At 46.5% G+C, this 18,872-nt stretch overlaps 1 protein-coding gene across 1 annotated transcript in view; it reads right to left on the bottom strand.

Annotated features, from left to right (window-relative positions):
- The window catches only part of SAMD11 (sterile alpha motif domain containing 11), a 156,621-nt gene that overhangs the window by 71,972 nt on the left and 65,777 nt on the right, over window positions 1-18,872 (bottom strand). The window contains exon 9 of the mRNA XM_068414360.1: window positions 2,544-2,722. Coding sequence (XP_068270461.1) covers window positions 2,544-2,722 — 179 coding nt within the window. The remainder of the gene's footprint in view (window positions 1-2,543; window positions 2,723-18,872) is intronic.

Below are 18,872 nucleotides of genomic sequence, written 5' to 3'. Positions count from 1 at the left end.
AAGGGAACAGCCAAGAACTGGGCTTCCGACCCCTATTCTAATCCCTAGAGTCTTTTCTTCACCGATGCCCAGACCTCAAAGTAGCAGAAAGCATTCCCTCGTGCCAACAATGGGAGGAAACAGTCATTACAAAGGAAATTGGGAATAGGAGAAAATAAAAAAGGCAACAATATTCAAAGCAATAATGCAAATGTTTATAATGGCAAGTGCACGCAGGTGTGCACGAGGGCCATCCAGGGGTACAGGAGGAAAACACAGGTTTGCTGGGGCCCTGACCTTCTTTTTCCTCCTATCACAGTTTAACCTATTTCTTCCTCTCAGTGGGAGACAATAAAATCTCAGCCCAATCCATCACCAATCGGGGAGGACACAACAGGTGAATTAAAACCAGAAAGCAGATGGGGCACCGTCTCTGCCAGGCCCCAGCTGTCATGTCTGCGAGCTGTCTAGCCTTTACCATGCTGCTGCTGCCTCTGGAGCCAGCCCCATCACACCTTCCACCCCAGGCCCTGGCCTGCTAACGGCACAGAAACAGAGCCAGGGGCTGCTCCCTCCAGCAGGGCTGTGCAAGAGCGGGGTCAGGTCGCCTTCCGTTCACTGCTCTTGAGCAGGTGGAAATGGCCAGTCCTCCCCAGTTTGGGACAGGAACGCTGGGGGACCCATTTGCAAGGGACAAAATGCTTGGCAATGCTGAGGGATTCGAGCAGTAGATGTTCCCTGCCTGGGCACCAAGCACGGAATTACGTGCCCTTTTTCCTGTTGTTACCACACTCACCGGAGCGCTGCCTGGCCCCTGCCTGCCCCAGCTATTCTCCTTTTTCCCACACACACTGTGCCAGAGCTCCCCGGAAAATGAAAAGGAGAACAAAAGCAATGAGAGTCTAACCTGTCTGGTAAGAATCACGCACTCCTCTAAGGCATCAAGACAAAGCTTAAACAAGAGACCTTCAGACAAACTGACTGAAAAGAACTGAAGAGCACAGAAATGGTAAGCTGGGGGACCACTGGCTAATAACTATTAAGTATTTTTTCTTCATTTCCTAACAAACAAGGCAAAGCAATTACAGTAATTAAAGATTTAAGATAAGAGCACTTTATATTTGGGGGGCCCAGCATATCAATTATACAGTTATCGTGTTGTTCTCCCTCCTAATGAGACAATCTAGCACTATAATTTTGTAGAATTAAAAGCGTAATTAAAGGGGGCAGGAGAAGAAGGGCAGTTTACCAAAACTGATTAAGAGGGCTCCCTCTCCCCTGTGCCTCCTGTGCGCATGCACAGCGCAGATGCGTTCCCCAAACACCTTTTCATTTCCAAGAGATAACCCTTGAACATGACTGTTGGACAGCTGCAATGATAAACCCAGACTTTAATTACAGGCGGGTTTTATGAGCAGAGCTGGTTACTGTCGTGTCTCCCTACTTTCAAGCTCTCAGTGCTGAATGTACCAGCATCTGCTGGAAGGCAAGGGGGGAAATATCTTATCTACTCAGGAGCAAGAAACACATAAAACATAAGAAAAGCAATTACATGCCTTCGGTTTCCACTCCTCTGTTTTTATAGGGCTTGTCTTAGAATCTGAGTGATTTTATGCATCAAAGGGAGATGACAATCAAGATGAGTTGCAATGATATGCATGGGAGGCTGAGACACAGTCCCTTTAGGTATTTATTTTCCTGTAGTTACAGGTCTTCTACACATCATATTTTTTCAGAGGGATGAGAGAACCCAAAATTTTGCAGCGGAATATTATGGGCACTGTGACCATACACAACAGCCCAAGTGACAGTTACCAGAACGTAACTCAAGGCAATCCCTTCTCCCCTTCCTGTAACCCTGCATGATCCCAGGGTGAATGTATACGGTACTGTGAAAGACACAATCAAAATCTGTAAATACTGAGGTAAGCCCCAGTATCTGAGTGACTCCCTGCCTACTGCAACCCCATTACTTCTACTTTTAGACTACAGAGTCACTAAAGATCAGTGAGACACAGCTACGCTCTTTGACACTTGTAATCAAGACCATATAACCACCACCACTGCTGCTACCTCCTTCACAAACTTTGCTCCCCAACATTAAATTACCAAGTTTATATTACGTCAGAATTTGGGGACAATTGAAAGCAAAAGGCAGGACCCACACACCTCTGTGTATTTTCACACAGCTATGTAAAAGGCCCACAGACAACTTCTTGGTCATGCAATTCGCTGGCCTCACCAGGCACAAAGACACAGAACGCTGGACAGAGGGTGAAATACAACTGACAGTCTGCAAATACAGATGCCTTTAGGGAAAACACAAGGCCCATGGTGCAAGGCCCCACAGAGCCCTACTAACCCCAAACAGGAGTGATTAAGCAGAAAGGAGGACTCAGTGACTCTTTCTGACCTATAATGTAACATTTGCACTTTTATTTCAGGCCCTGGAGGTGAATCCATGGGGCAGCCTGGGCAGTATTGGCCGACAGAGGCTGGTCACCTGCTGCCCAGTTTTCTGTGTCTTTGCTCTTGCAATGCAGCACTCCCTGGCAGGAAAGTACCTTCTTTTCATGATACTGATATGGAGATCCTCCTCCTGCTTTACTTCAGGGTGTTGACCATTGCTCTTATCACTCTCTTCGCTGTCATCACTATGCGAGAAAATTGAGGTCAGCTCTTTCTTTGGGATCCTGGTTGGAGGTAAGGGGATCGTCCTCTTCTCTGCCAGACGACCCCGATTCTGGCACAGGATGGAATTAGATGGAATGAGAAAAAAAGAGAAGAAAACAAGAATTTGGTTAGGCAATGCAGAACCAAGCAGCTCCTCTCAAACGCTGCCCTGTGAAGGCAACGGTGTTAGTTACTGCGGGTTTCACACTGGTATGTTGGGTGGGCAAAGGCTCTGTTCGCTTTGCAAAAGATTTCTCAGCACAGGCTTATCTGTATCTAGTTCTTCCAGTTCTAATAGTCAAGTCATGCACTTCCAGCCTCTCCCCACCTCTTCATTCCTAACTTGCATCTCATCCACGCCAATAGGAAAGGAAGATGGCAGCAGAATTAGGCACCAGTCTCCCTCTCCAGAATATTTCCTACCAAATGTTGCTCTCACTGTGACAGAACATCCCTAGCACTTGGGGTGTTCAGCTCAACTGACCAAGACGGAGAGCGATAATACGAGCACTTACAGTGGAAGATGTACACTGGAAACCCAGGGAGCCTGGAATGTCATCGCCCCACAGAAGGTAAAATTTTAGCAAACAAAATCACGGAACTGGGAAGGGAACCGCAGCGAGGGGAAGCGAAGCACACAGCTTCATGCATGTTCTTTGTACAGGTACGTAGGCATACTTCCTTGAGTAGGCCAAGTCATAGAAAAGACAAGTATTTTTAGCAAGGACTGGAACAAAAGGAAGAAAGGTGTGTGGAACAGGTTGAGTAAGTGCAGAGTACCACTTAACTAATAACAGTTTCTCTGAAACATCGACTCCAACTTTCCAAATAAACCTGGCAAAATGAAAACGTCCTGGGAGAGCCAGTCTGGCTCTGCGGGGGGGAACGGAGCAAGACTGACTGACAGAAGAACCCATGTTTTTTTAATTAAACAAATTAAGAACTTTCCACAAATGCAAAACAAAAAATTTCTTGTTTACCTCTGTCAATAAATTCCAGTTATGGTCATTAAGGGGAGCCCTAATCGCTGTGATAATTAGCTAAATCCATCTGGAAGGCATCGCCCCAAGGAGGCACATTAGCTTTCCCATCCTCCTGCACTTCCAAGCCAAGAACCCAGCTGTCTGTGAACAGCAGACACCCAAGGGAGAGAGAGCAGTGGGCCAAACTGACTTAAAAATGGGAATACAAGGAAAAAGACATGCACTTTCTTCTTGAGAGGGATGTCAAGATGAAAAATACACCCGTGGACAGCAACAAGGTGAATGCTCCTACATCTCTGAGTACTCCAAGTACAGAACTTGGATCAAGCTGAAACAGGCTTTGTAGTGAGCCCAAATGCCCAGGCTCAGATGCAGGAGAATATCCTCACTGGGAATATTGCCGGGGAGAAGGGAAAAGTGAGGGGAAGGAAAGGAAAAGCAAGGAGGACAGTATTTGCACCAGATTTCTGTCATGTTGAAAAGCTCGGACTTGCTATCAGCACGAGCTTTATCATGCCAAAGCTTTATATATTTTTCTGAAGTTGCAATTTATCATAACAATTAAACGGGGAGGGGAAGGAGGGCGTGCAAATTTCCGCTTCAAAATAATTGCAATTCACTCTCTGCTGTGACTTCACAGGCTAAAGAGAACAGCACTGATCAGATACTAAAAATCATTTTACGGCCATTATGGCACCTTCGAGCAGTTACCGGGGCTCAGTGACCGCCCAGGGACTCATCAGCCCTAACAAGAGCGAGAGTGCAGCAAAAAGGGAGGCACTAAACCTACAGCAACAGCCCACCAGATGAGGAGCACAGGTCCCCCCTTTCCCCTGCTCCTCAGAATGATTATTCTTTGCCTTCCTGTAAATTGTATCCTTACACCTAAAGCTGCTGCATATAGGTACATCTATATACACACACATATATACGTGCCTATATATATAATATACAAATAGGTATATACGTACCTATATAGATATCACCTAACACACAGAGAGCTGCTTGCCTTAGAAGACAAATGAATGAACATGAATGGAAAAGAGAATCTGCACCTGGTCACAGATGACCTGTTACTACTTTGGTTCTGACCAGGGGCCAGACACGGACATCGGAACGCGGCCACAGCAGTTCCACTGCCCTCGTAAACACCTGCATTCCAGCACTAGCAATGTATTTTTTAAAGTTGTGTTTACTTTGTATTTTATTTATTTATTTATTACATTTCTCCATTCCCAGAAAATTCAAACAGACTGAGCCAATCCATTTTGCCTTTTACGTTCATCTATAGTCAGTTTTGAATCAATTGCACTTTCTTAATCTGTTTAGAGGCATTCACCAGTAGATACACATTACTTTTAAATTAAGCACAAAGGTAGCCAGAAGCCTGGTCCAGAACCTGCTACAATCAATTGTCTTTCCATTGACTTGAAAGGGCCCTGGTCCAAGCTGCAAATAAAAAACACTCATTTGTGAGAAGCATTCAAGGAGTCACTCCTATGACTCTGGCTTCTGCTAAAGCCCTTTGCCAGCTGCACAGACACCTTACAGGACACAGAGCTGAGGAGTATACTGAGATACCTACAGTTACTCAGACTCAGGGTTATCAGCTATCACTTGGCATGCAGTGGCAGGCAGTGAAGTGTGCACTTAGCAAAGCAGTGTTATGTGCAAGAGTACACCCAGAGACTGCAGCGGCATCGCTATATATGGGGAGGTGCAGGAGGATTTATAGATATTCGATGTAAGCCTCATAATCTCAAATTAAACAAGCTTGTATTTGTATGACAGTGTCATTACAGAGTGATCTCATGATGTTGATGTTGAACCATGAACCCTAGAAGAAGGTCTGAATATTTTAAAAAGAAATAAGGAGTCAAAGACATTTGCTTTCAGGACAAACACTGACTCAGCTCAGAGGAAACCCCTTCAGAGCTTGCACCTTCCTTCCAGAACACAAGGATTTCCCCATCCCTTGGACAGAGGGTGGGGGAGTGGAGACCAGCCTATCGCTTACCCTCTCTTTAATTAGTGTAACTAGAAAGTAAAACATTTCTGCGATTCTCTGAAGGTTTTACAAGGGTGAGTGTTGAGGGCACTGCAGAACTGCCTCATATATTAGGACTCCCGTCCCTTTATACATTGTTAAAGATTAATTTTGTGGGTTATGATACCAGCTAAGGCAACACAGCTGGAGTTTGAGTCAATAACCCTCTATTCCCCAGACACACTCAGCTCCCCACCCAGCCCTTCCTGCGTCAGTGCAGCCCTCAGTCACTCACCACTTCACCCCCCTAGGGTCTTTTGACACCATTAATTGCTTTCATTGCCTCTCAAAGTATTGTCTGGGTGGGAGGTTGCTTTGTTTTAAAAAATCACAGAGAGGCATATTTCCTTTCCCCAGGAAAAATCAGATGGGTACCAACACACAATTTAAAGTTACCAATTACCCACATCTAGAGATGCAACTACAAGTAAAAAAAAAACCAACAACTCGGGAGCAGTGGTAGGTTACCTGAGTGGAGAAGGCTGGAAGGTTGTTCTGCCATGAAAGCAAGGGACCATCAGAAAGATGGAGAAGAAAACAGTAGTGATATTTCTTCCCTTCCAGAGCGCGGGGGAAAATTCCGCTCTGTGTGGCTAAGCAAGGTCAGCAGAGTTACAAAATCAAATCTTTTCTCCCCTCACCCATCCAGCCCCCTCATAGCTCTCCCCTGGAGCCGTGTTCTCCCAGCCAAGAATACCAAAAACCCGAGCTGTTGCATAAGAGCCCCGGGAGATCTCGCAGATGGAAGGCCGGGCGGAGAGCATCGGACTTGGGGGAGAGGCAGGAAGGGAGGGTTAGGAAAGGTTTCCTGCCCTGGGAGCTACTGCAACAAGGTCAGAACAGCTGAACGCCCTGGTGTGACATTCAAAGTCAGCCAGAAAAGGAAAGATTCCTCGCAGAGAGGGTCCCTGGTGAGCGTTTAATTGATCCCAGCAATGGAAAGGCCTCTGCTATGAGAGCTGCAAGGCAAAAAGCTCCATGGGAAAAAAAAATGCACATGAACGCAAAGCTTTTGCCAGTCCCCATTAACTGCCAGCCAGACTCTGGACATCTGATCCCATCGGGGATTGACCCAAGAAGACGAGCAGGTGCATCCCCTACGGACACCACTTCTTCAGCACCCAAACCAGCGCCAGGAAAACAGACAGAAACGCACGAGTTTGCACACTGCTAAAAACACCAAAGCTGTTCGCAAGATGATTCACGTGCCTGTGATTCAACTCTCAAAAATAATTTCTATCGAATAAAAAAAAAAACCTAACCCTGCAGAAGCCCCAGCACATGCATTCTTTCTGTATACGTAGATCTGGGAAATACAGGGAGCAGCCGGGGAATGCTGGGGGGAGGTAAGAGGGGAGGTTTGTGCGCTGCCAATGCTGGGAGCTGAAGAATGCAAAATCTTTTCCATATGTGAAGGAAATCCTCAAGTCCAGACAGCATTTTCTCTCTCTTTTTATTGATAATAAAGATAGAGAAAAGGAAAGGGGGAGGTTTGGAGAGCCTGGAATATTTTTCTTTTACTTTTTCAAATAATAAACCTAGTCAAATGGCTTTAATTAGGGAAATTACACAGCAAGGGAGCCCACACGCGCCCCTGTAGGATAACTGCCAGAGTTTGCATTTACCTTCAGCTGTGATTAGTGTAAACACCTCAGAAAGGGTCAGTTGCCTTCCAAGATAATCCTCCACTCTCCCCTGGGCCTTCATTAGGCGTTCGAGGCCGATGTGCTACCAGGCTGACTGTTTCAGTAGCAAATCCAGTCCGGGCGCAGACCTGCTGCCCTGCGCTCACCAGCTTCTCCAGCGAAACCGAGGGCACAGGCAGAAGCTGTCCAGCCTCCACCTCATCTCCTGCTCCCATGTTCAGTAATGAACAAATGAATAAAACAACACCCAGCAGCCTCCCGCTGCATCTATTCTTCCGCCTCCTTGTCAGCTGCAGTCCAGCCCTTTAACCTGACCACTAATAGGTTTATTATTTATTATCTCTTCCCAGTGACACCAATGTTACACTGGAAGTTGTTCCAGCACAGGAGGGATGGCCCAAAGTACAGAGGGAGCAGAAGGGAACAGACAGCGATGGTCAGGCAAAAAATTAAGGCAGTAAAGACCACAAAGACTCTTCCAGGTTTTGGGGACTGTGTCGCACTCTCCAGCAGAGTCTCATGAAAGTGGTTTACAAGCTCTGGCAGTGACAAGAGGCAAGCTGAGGAGGCAGCTCCACACAGCCAGGCAGGGCTAAGAGCTTGGGACAGGGGACAACAGATCCTGGGAATAACTGTACCCCAGCAGGTCTCTAGATCTACACTTGATGATTCCTCATGAACAGTTCTGAGTTGTCATCAACTGGTTTTCACAGAAGCTGTCAATTCCAGTATAGACAGTCCAGGCCCATTTTAGGGTATTTTATCTTTTGAGAGAGAGCGAAAGTATATAAAAGAAGATAATTACTCTTAACCACAATTTCCCCGTGTGATCCTAGGCAACTCACTTGACCCCACTGTGCTCAGCCTCCCTGCTATAAAGAGCCGTTAGTAACTTCCTCTCCCTTGTACCTGTTTCTCCACACTGTTCATATTGTAAGCTCTTTGGAGCAGAGAATGACATGTTGAGTCTGAGGCTGTGCATAGAAACAGGCCTGTTGGAACTACTATAATTGGAGAAAAATATATATGTTTTAAACTAAAAGACAGTTACACGGAAGGGAAGCTGCTGCTCTTCCCATCAATATTAACAACATTATTTTCTGAAGCCCTAAAGAAACAGATGAACAAGATCTGTGAACAGAAGGGAACATTTCCCATTTATTACCTCTGAGTGAGTTATAAAGCCTAAAGGATAATTTGTTAATAGAGTGAGAGCTATGCTCTTCTGGAAAAGCCAACTGGAATTTCCAGTCTTCGAAGGGAGGTAACTCTAAGATAGAAAATCTATCAGTCCTTTGGAGCTACCTGTTCTCAAAAACTCTCTGGAAGAAGGCTGAAAAGTGGCTTAGTCTGTGTTTCCTATGTCTGTTCCATGTCAAATAGCTTTGTCCATCCTAGTCTGAGGTTGCAAAGAAGGAAGCAGAGATGGGAAATCAGGCCCTCAGGCAACGTAAGTCAGTATTAATGGAGTAAAAGTCAACTTACACCAGCTAAGGCTGTGGTACACTGATGCTAGCTCCTAAATAAAAGCAAAACTTACATATTTTTCTCTTTTTTCTTTCCTTTCCTGCTCCTCCTCTCCAGTGAAGAGACAAGGAGCAAAATCCTCTTAAATTATCAATACCCCAACAAAACAGAGAAAGGCGCAGCTCCTTCACAGATGAGGCACGACCGGCAGAGTTTGTCTCAACAGACTGTTTTCTGCAGTGCTGCTCAGGGCTTTGAAAGGCCCCGTTTTTACAAATCAAAAGCTCTGACACCTGCTGCATGCACAAGAGTGAAGCCACAGCCTCCCTGGAGCCCCTTCCCTCTCACAGAGAGCCAAAAGCAAGGGAAATCTGAGCCAACAAGCCTGTCATCTGCTACAGTGATACTGCCATTGTGCCATGCTGTAATTTGGAAAGAACTATGTGTCTTATAAGCTTTTGTTATTTAAGGGCTTTTAACACATCTGGGAGGCCAGTGAGGAGCAGTAGATCCATTTCACAGTGGTGCAAGGTGTGATGAAGACACATAAGCTGATGAAGTAAGTCATCCAGAGAGGCTGCTGCAGAGCCAGGAGCAGTCTGCTGCACTTCCAAAGCCAAAGGGACAATATAGTCATATCCAGTGTGGAAAAGCAGCTCCGTGGAGCCTTTCCAACTATCACAGGAACTGGACTACACCACGTTAGCAATGCCTTCCAGCACCATGGTCATAAATTCATCCTTTCAAGTAAAAAACAGCTGAAGATGATGTCCCTCTCTCCCCCTCCCAACCTCACTGCCTTCGTATGCACACAGACACACAGCCTCCACTTAAGGACGCACAAAGGATCTGGTTCAGATAATTGGAAGAGACTGACAAATTGATCCTCAGCTTTTTTAACCTGACCAGTGTCAATGTGCACCCGTGACAAAGAGCTGTCCAGGCACACAGTACCCACCACTAGACCTGGGTGTCATTGTTCAGAAAAAATCAGTTCTACACCAGGGCTGCAAATGGCATTTACCACTGACACGAGACTCACACACCCACCTCAGAGTTGTTTCGGGGTGATTATCTGATTTTACTCCACACACACAGAGCCTGCACAATGGAAATCACTTGCCCGAGATTTGCTGCGTAGATGACAAAATGAGGGAGAACCGAGAAGGGTTGTGTGGCTGTCCCTCCCCTGCTCCTACTGCCAGATCACACGTGCTTCCAGCCAGACCGCAGGGCTCCACTGCTTGGTTTGTCAACCCCTTCAAGGCAGCACCTTCCTTGCTCTCACACACCACTGTACGGTGGCCCTGTTACCTCTTTCCACCACACTCTGCCATATAAAAACAAAAAAATGACCATTTCCCCTTCTCCTCCTTTCACTAACACCTTTCCTTCAACTGGAAGCTTTGTCTCCCTTCCCCACACCCCTCTCACCCCCAAACCACCACAGACTACCTCTGAAAACCGCTGCTGCCATTTCTGCTCCATGATTTCCCTGCCACACCTGGGGGATTTCCCAGCAAATTGTATTACTTTATTTGGTCAATTGGCCTACAAATTGATTTTCCTGTACAAATAATGAACATTTATGGTTATTTTCCCCATAGACTGCTTTATTTTCCATGTAACAAAGACTGATTTCCTGCAGTTTTTGAGACCCGAGCATATGCTCTGCAGTTACTGTGACCCCTGGGTGATGGATGGCAAGGACTCGAAGCACAACAGGAGGGTTTGGGGTTTTTTTCCCCTTACACTCTAATAACTCTACAGACAGAGATGGCAGCTGGAAGTAAACACTGGTACCGGACCGAGCAATTCTACAACATGTTTACTATGGGAATAAATTGTATTGTTCCACCAGCACGCCCGGTGCCCAAAGCATTTGCAATGGCAGCCCCTGCTCATTGCAACTGTTGGGGACACGCTGCAAGGACTTTCTTTAATCTCACTCACGTTATTGTGGAGGGAAAGGGAGGAGTCGTCAGGACAGAAGGGTTTCTAGAAAACCAACAGGGAGCGAGGTGGCCTGGTGTGATTTGCGGGCAGGGACGAGCAGCACTTGTCTCCCCAGAGATGCAGAGACAGAGCAAGAGCTTCACTTCATTTCCACTAATGAGAAAACGACTTTTGAGACAGAGCCTCAAGCAAGTTTTGAAGGTCACTCCCGCAGGTGTGGAAGCAAATTGGACTAGATCAGGGTCCAAACATAAGTTATTCTACTTAGACCACAACGGATTATTGGTGTGCGTGGGGGGTTAACAGCCTCAGGGCTGTGATGTGTGTGTATGTTTAATCTAATACATCTCGATGGCTGAGGCTGGTAGGGACACAGGCGCCTCAGCCTTAGCACTGCGGAGAGGCAAAGATAGGGAGGTTTCTGAGGCGAATCTGAGAGTGAGGGTGGACAAGGAAGAGAAAGTCAATTATCCGGAACAAGCCCCGACTGCCTGCAATTCCCCATCCCCAGTCCTCTAGGGGTGGGTTTGGCCCAGGAAGTCTGACTTCAAATCCAATAAAAAATTAACTGATTTTGAACAACTACTAGACATGCCTCCTTAGAGTTTTAATACGTGCTTTTCAGCTGCAGCACAGAGTGGAATTAATGAAAGGAAAGAGAGTCTGAGAGTATCAGGTATGAGGCTAAAAGCAGGCCAAATTCCTGCTTAGCTGCTTTGACTCAGGGGAATCCCTCCCTTCTTCTTGGCACTGCTGAGGACTGACATGCCCTCAGTCCATCAAAATGCTGCATGGCTGGGAGCACCAGAAGGAGGGATGTCACGACTGAGGATGACAAGAGGTTCTTGCTTTGAAGTACTTTTATATCATCACCTAGGCAAGTGAGACCAAGGGAAAGCATGGTGGGACAACTTGCTCATCATCACACAGTAAACTGGTAGAGGATCCAAGAGTGGAACAGAACGGTCCTGTCTCCAAATTTGGTGCTCCCACCACTCAGTAACCAGTGCACCTCTGAAAAAGAAACCTGGCTGAGATCCACCTATGAGTAACCGAAGAAAGATCTGATACTGCTGCCCGTAAAGAACTCTGTGTAACTCACTATGCCTGTATCTTTACCCTGAACTCAAGCAGTCTACCCGACTGCCTCATACACGTGTTCTGCAAGCACTGGGGCTAGTGCTCATCATCCGCTGGGACTGTGCAGCACCCAGAACCACGGGTTCCACTTAGACTGTGTGTACTAACAAACCAAAACTACGCACAGAAATATGCAACTAGTTGGCTCAGCACATTAGGAGCAACATGAGAAGATCCTCCATGATTCACAATACATCTGTGTATATAAATATAACGCTGGGAAATAAATGACCAACAAAAACAGTGGCTTTCCAATGAGTACTGAATGGAGGTAGGGAGAGTTGGGAGGTTGTATGTTATTAGGGAGTGTTGGGAGTTGTATGTTTTGCTGATAAACACAAAGAGAATATAAAAAAAAAAAAACCAAGAGAGGTAAATAATTCATCAAAAGTATAAAAACAAAAAGCTGGAAGGAAAAAAAAAAAATAAACACCAAAGGGACAAGTTTTCTGGGCAGGTAAAAAAAACTTCATCTCTCATGGGAGTGAAGACCAGAACCAAAATTAATAGGAACAAAACAGGGGGCGGGGCATGTTTTTAAAAGTGAAACATCTTGTCTGGAAACTGGTATCTCCCCTCTTAGGCATTTAAACATTCCTCTGAGGTGGGAAACAAAGTCTGCTGCTAAGCTGCTGCCAGAGACAGCATGGTCTTACGTGGCTTCCAGCAACACTGCAACCATGGACAGAGGCTTCAGGACAATCACATGAAGAAACAAACCTGCTCACAGATCCAACACTTACTCTGAAGCGTGTCTAGTCCTTTCTTTCACCCAAAGCCACCAAATCATCAGTCTCATGTACATAAAGCTGCGTTAACATAACTTGCCCAGAACTATTTGTAAGTCTTATAGGTTTTCTTCAGTTTTTTAAACAAAGAACTTACTCCAGAAAAGGGTCTACATTTGGAAGCTTGCTGGTGGTAACTTTCGCAACCAACATTCACTGCTTTAGAACTGCACATCTGTAAAAATCTAAAATAAACACCACACAGTTTTTTAGTGCACACACTTTTGTTTTCTCGTGCATGAGGATACCACCCCAGGCTGTGGCTCCGTCTCATCACGTGAATGATGCTGAGCTGTGCTTGGAAAGTACCTGGATGGGATACTACCGTACCCATGCTCAGCCTTCTGCAGGAGGGGGAGTCTGTGACTCAATAGGTGGCACTCTTCCTTCTTGAATAACTGTACTTGGGTATACTTTGCCGTCAGAAGTGCTGGAGAGCAAATTTAAGGTCCCGACTTATTACTTACTTGGTGATTTTCTGGGCTCGTTAAAATAAAAATCCCAGCCAAACACAAGCTTTGCGAATTACACTTTGCCAATCCTAAATCCCCCCCTGCAGTTCCAAGAAGACACAGACTCCTCTGCGGTCGCATGATCCTCTTGTGCACTGTTAAGCAGCTCTGTTTTACCCAGCAAGCATCTGCATTTGAGAAGTCGCTAAACTGAAAGTGAAATCCCACCCTAGGCATGTTTCCATCACATCTTCCTCCTGTAGAAATCACCAGTTCCAAGCGACAGCTTTGGTCTTTCCTGCAGACACCCAGGGATGAGGTTTCAAAGCGTGCATACGCATCTTCAGAAGGGAGCCAGGCTGCTCTGGAGAAAACCTGCTTGAGGACTCCCTGTCTGCAGGTCAATACTAGTCTATCTACAGGAGTTTCTCCTCTCGTTAGCCAAATTCTGCAAAAAGACATAATGTTTTGTGCCCCGGAGCGACAGAGGGCTTGTTTTCTAAATCTCTTTAGGGGCCCTCCATAGGGAATTAGCCATGGAGGTGAGTGATACCTACAATTTGACCAAGCCTACGAGAGCGAGGAGTCACTTGGCAGGTTAACAGGAGCACAGAGCAGCTGCTATATTTAGGTGCCATCAGCATGCACACGTCTTCACACATTTCTGCAGGCACAGCTGTGTTCCCGTATGTCCAGAAGGCAGGGGAGGGGGAGCAGTTAAAAGCCAGTACCTGCCCCACGTATCCCAGGGAGGGGGTAAGAAACGAGGGGATTCTCTTCTCTCTGTCTTATCCCCACTCAAGTCTAGAGCCATTTAAATCCCAAACGCAGACCTGACTTTTGCTCTCCATGATCACCACCTCCAGAGGCAGAGAGGGTCAGTTCCATTCTAGTCTGAAGAACAAGACAAAGATACAGACCACATCTTGCTCCAGGTCTTCTGCCTGTGTGGACCTTGCCCCGGGGAGTAGCTTAGGTAAATGCAAGAACCCTGGAAAGTTTAGCCACTGGTTTTCAATTGCTTCCGATTTGCTGAATCTTTAATATTTTCAGTGAAGGACTGGACCCTTACAGACTGAACTGAAATTTCCTGATAACAGGCTTGTTTTCCCTGATGATTTTGCGGAGACTCTTGGAGTCCGTGCACCAGGTAGGATCAACAGACCCCAGGATGAAAAACACGACTCTGGTCTGTGACAGTGACTCTTCGAAGCTGAGCTCGGAGGAGTGCTAAGCTACAGCTGGGACAGCGGCTAACCTCCAGATCAGAAATGCACCTCTGCTGCCGCACCGCTCCTGTGCTCTCACCGCCTTAACAGATCAGGAAGGACACAGCGAGGTCAGGGACCTCGGATGTCATTACATGCCAGCTCCGTGTGATACTTGCAGTGGTACTGACGATGTCCCACGATGGCATGACACGGTGCACGATGACATTTGCTGGCCCTGCTGTCCTTACTACAGAAGGCAGAGATTCATCAAGCACTAATTCATGCTCCCCTCCTCCTCCCCCTCGGTGTCCCTCTCCCACCAATTCCTAAAGCCAACTGAAAACCATCTCCCCTGCATGGGATCCCCGTGCTTTCAGCTGTGTAAGAGGAGAAGCAAACCAAGCGGGAGCCACCCCCCCAGCTGCCTGGCTGCCCTGCCTGGGGCCTTTCATTTCCCCCCAAGCAGCCCAAGGTTTCAGCCTCCTTAAATGAGTCACCTTGTCTGGGTCTCTCCCAGTGCAGTGTGTGGGGGTGGAAGGGCTGGGGCTCACTGCAGGGATTTCCACACAACCCTGTCCTAACTGCACCCCGCTACAAGCAGCCAGTGAAGAAGAAGAAAGCCAACAGCAACGCTCACCAAGGAAAGGGAGAGAAACAAGGGGGCAGAGATGAAGGGAAGAGAAAACGAGCAGGGATACAGCGTCCAGTTGCAGTCTATCTGCTGTGCTGGGATGGTACTGGGACGGGGATCCCTAATGCAAAGCCTTGCCAAGGAAAGCCCCTACGTAAGGAGGGGAACGCAGTCTCTTTCAGATGGATTTAAACTGCTTCTCTGGGTTTCCCTCACTCCAGCTCAAAACGAAAGCAGAATACAAATGTCAAAGTACAGCACAACATCACTTGAACTCCACATCATAGCCTCTGCACAGGCAAAAATAAAACACAAACAAAACCCAGCACAAACCCAAATTCTGATGGATACACAGAGAAATGGCTAAAAAACTGAATTAAACAAGTCAGGGCCAAAATCTTACACCCATTGGGTATGGAGACACAAGATCAGGTATGAGAGACAGCTCTTGAGAACTACATGCCCTATTAAAATAAATAGGGATCAGATGGACAAATTCCTCCAGACATTTCAGAAGGCTCAGCTGAATCTCCCTCTGCACGGTATTCATGCACGTGAGCCATTCCCAAACACAAAAAGGTAGGCATATATATACACACACGCATATATATATATATATATATAAAAATATATATATATATAAAAATACCAGCACTCCAAGAGGCCAAGGTCAGGGTTTGTTTACACACTGGGTGCCAGCTGGAACTCTAGAAAAATCCCCTCTGAAATCACATTTAAAGTTGTAAGGGTAAAAGAAAGGCAAGGAATAGTATTTAAAAACACAAGTTAAATGAATAATAATTGTGGATTCTTTAGCAAAGACTGCAAAGGTGGAACTTAGGTGGAAAGAAATTCTGATCCCTTGGGAGGCCACTCCTTCAGTGATTCCTGCAGCCTCCTGAAATGTTATTTACTGAGCCCAGGGGGTCAGCTGGAAGAGGGATAAGGGGAAGGAGATTAGAAGAGCTGCACCTCCTCTGGAAGAAGGATACCGCACAGGAGTGCCTTATTTTCAGGCAGATCTGATGTGCTGGCACCACTGTTGCTGCCTTTCTGACCTTGGGACAACCAGACAAGCAGCAAATATGCTTTTTCGATCGGGAACACGTAGCAAGAGCTCCTGAGCTGTTGCCTCTCACCTGTTATCTCCTCCTTAGAGTCACTGTCTAGTTTTTATTCCTATCTTCCCTCACCTGCCAATCTGCAGTTGGAGCCCAGCTTACTTTTTCTTGAAAATAAAGTTATATGCTGTCTTCTCTGCAGGGAAGCAAAGCACAACAAGACCAAAAAGTTTGCTAACTGCTCTGTCCTGTCCAACGGGCTGCTGTCCTTTAACGTGCAGGGAAAACAGCATACAGGTGGCAGGGCAACATGACAAGGAGGTAGAAGATAGCTCTCCTGTTTGTTACACATCCTTGGATTCTCCAGGACCTGCACTGAACTCTGCGTCTCCTGTCTCATCTCCAGCTCATCTTCTCCAGCCAAACATAGAATGATCTCTAATACTGGCTGAAACTCAAACGCCTCATTAGTTTTCAGAACATCTCCAAGGCTTCTATAAATTGTATCCCACCTCTCTTACCCACTAGCTCATCTACTGGTTTCTTCAGTGTTGCCATGGGCTTTTTTCAGCCCCTTTTACACAGATACACGTCATCCTTATCACCGTAGTTATCAACATCCAGGGAGATCCAGATCATCATTATGTGTCCTTTGGCTGCAACAACAGCTAGGAGCCCCCAAACAGAACTCCATGCTGCTAGGTGCTGTATGGACACAATAAAGGAACAAACCTGACCCCAAGATCTCCACTGTTTAAATAAAGACAGCACTTGTAAAAATATTTGATGGCTTCTTAACCTCATTATTTCCCTGGCATTTTCCCTTTTTGCTCATTTTATTGCAAACACAGCAGTGGATGTTTCATACCGTGAAACAATTTCTTCTGAAGCATGTTTGCAACTACTTTGTTATTTCCTTCTGGAGTTTAGTCAGCATTTCTGGTACCACAAAGAGACACATATGTATTTTTTGAACTAATTACTCACAACAGCCATGTCACCTCATGCACCAGAAAGGGGCTCCACTTGACCTTTAGCGAACAGGACAGGAGCTCACACTCTGCGGCAGCAGCTTTTGCAGCCTATTAAGAGGTAATTCAGCAGTCACAAGGGAAGGAGAATTATCTCAAATACATTTCAGGCTGCTTTGGTCAAGAGTGCTTCATCCAAGTTGGGTAAATGCTCTCACTGTGCTTTTTGGCTTCCACCGATAAGAACTTGCCTTTTTGCATATGCAAAACTTTGAAAAGGGCTGCAAATTCCTATGGGGTACGTGGGCCAGACGTGCCAAAAAATAACAACCAGTATGATGTTGTTTCTATAATTCTACTGATAACCATGGTCTGGGGGGCAAGGGGGACGGGCTGGGCAGAGAGGGCAAGAGAAACCAGGAGCCAACACACACTCTGTATCAAGCCATCCCTGCCTTAAAAATCCCCAGCAGATCCTCAGACTGTTTCTTAGCAGCTCTTTGCTGACAGTAAGGCTGAAAGCAGGGAAAGCTGAGCCATGCTAATGCACCTTCCCTCCCAAACCTTGTGGTACCCCAGTGGGAGTTAGTGCAGCATTAACTCCCACACCCTCCCTTTATGGCTTTCAGTACACAGCGCAAAGGAAAGGTGGCTTTAGGGCTCCCTGTAAGAAGTGCCACTACAGCAGCTCACAAAGAGGGTGAACTCTGTAAGGAAAGGTTTTGGGCCATATGAGTTGCTGAACCTCCACTCTGTTTCCTCCAGGTCTGGATGTTTTGCCTGGGCTGCCTGACCCCTCACCTCTCCCCTCCTTCTTCCTCCCAGACAAACTTCAGTGCAACTGTCTGCACTCTGTTAACCCAGGAAGGCTTCACTTAGAGGCACCATATGGTTTCAGCTGAGGCTCTTGAGGTTTTTTTTTCCTCACCCAATTTTCCACCTGGAATGACTAGCACACAGGATGGATAAGCCATTTATTTACCCAAGGTCACAGAGCCAGCTAGGATTGGGTCACCTTCTCCACACAACTGAGGTCCTTTGCTCTTGCTGCTAGGTCAAAGAGCTTCACTAGCCACAGCTCCCCTTCCTCAATCCACCAGTGACTTTTTTAGTGCCAACTTGTGACACTCACAAATCACCACCCCACAAAGGGTCTAATCCTGCAGCCCTGGCAACCACGTCAGCATGTAAAGCCAAATCCTACTGAAATCTCCAGAATCAGTGTCAAAAAACGGTGGAGAGAAGAAGCTGCCCAGAGCACCTCATCCCTCAGATGGTCTGCACTGCTCTCCCTTTTGTGTGTAGGCATAAACCTGGTCTGCAAAATCTCCAGGATGGGGACAGTGATGCTGTCCATACAGCCCCTATGACAGCGAGACTGGGATCCACGTTAAGGATTCTCAAAGCTCTCCTCCTATAACGTGAACTCGCAGTTCATGTACCTGTAAGCACGTTATGGTAAAGCTCAGCTCGCATTGTGTAACAAGAGCAGCCGAAAAAGCCCCAAGAAACACACACATAAATGCCAGCACGTTTCAGAGGACTCTGTGGAGCAGACTGAGTGACGCCACGCATCTTTTTCAGCTCTAATTACCAGGATTCTCTGATCAAGGTAGAATTATTTGCTGATCAAGGATATTATCGATTCTAACTCGCTGGCCTACTGGGATCAGTCTGAATGACACAGAAGACCCCGACAGATTAAATACTGTCAGAACATTCCAGGGAAGCTTTGAGGAAAGATTCTCTTCCTGTTACTGCCTCAGCATATGTCAAGTTTCACAGCTCGCAGGATATCAAGATGTTTCATGCCAGCCGAGGCTAACAGCACAGCATCTCAGTGCACGCCAGTGCTGGGGATGTTTCT

Source organism: Nyctibius grandis, chromosome 17 (genome assembly GCF_013368605.1).
Source record: "Nyctibius grandis isolate bNycGra1 chromosome 17, bNycGra1.pri, whole genome shotgun sequence".
In the NCBI taxonomy this organism is placed as follows: domain Eukaryota; kingdom Metazoa; phylum Chordata; class Aves; order Nyctibiiformes; family Nyctibiidae; genus Nyctibius; species Nyctibius grandis.
Note: the sequence above shows the minus strand (reverse complement) of the source record. Positions and strands in the feature narration are given on the sequence as shown.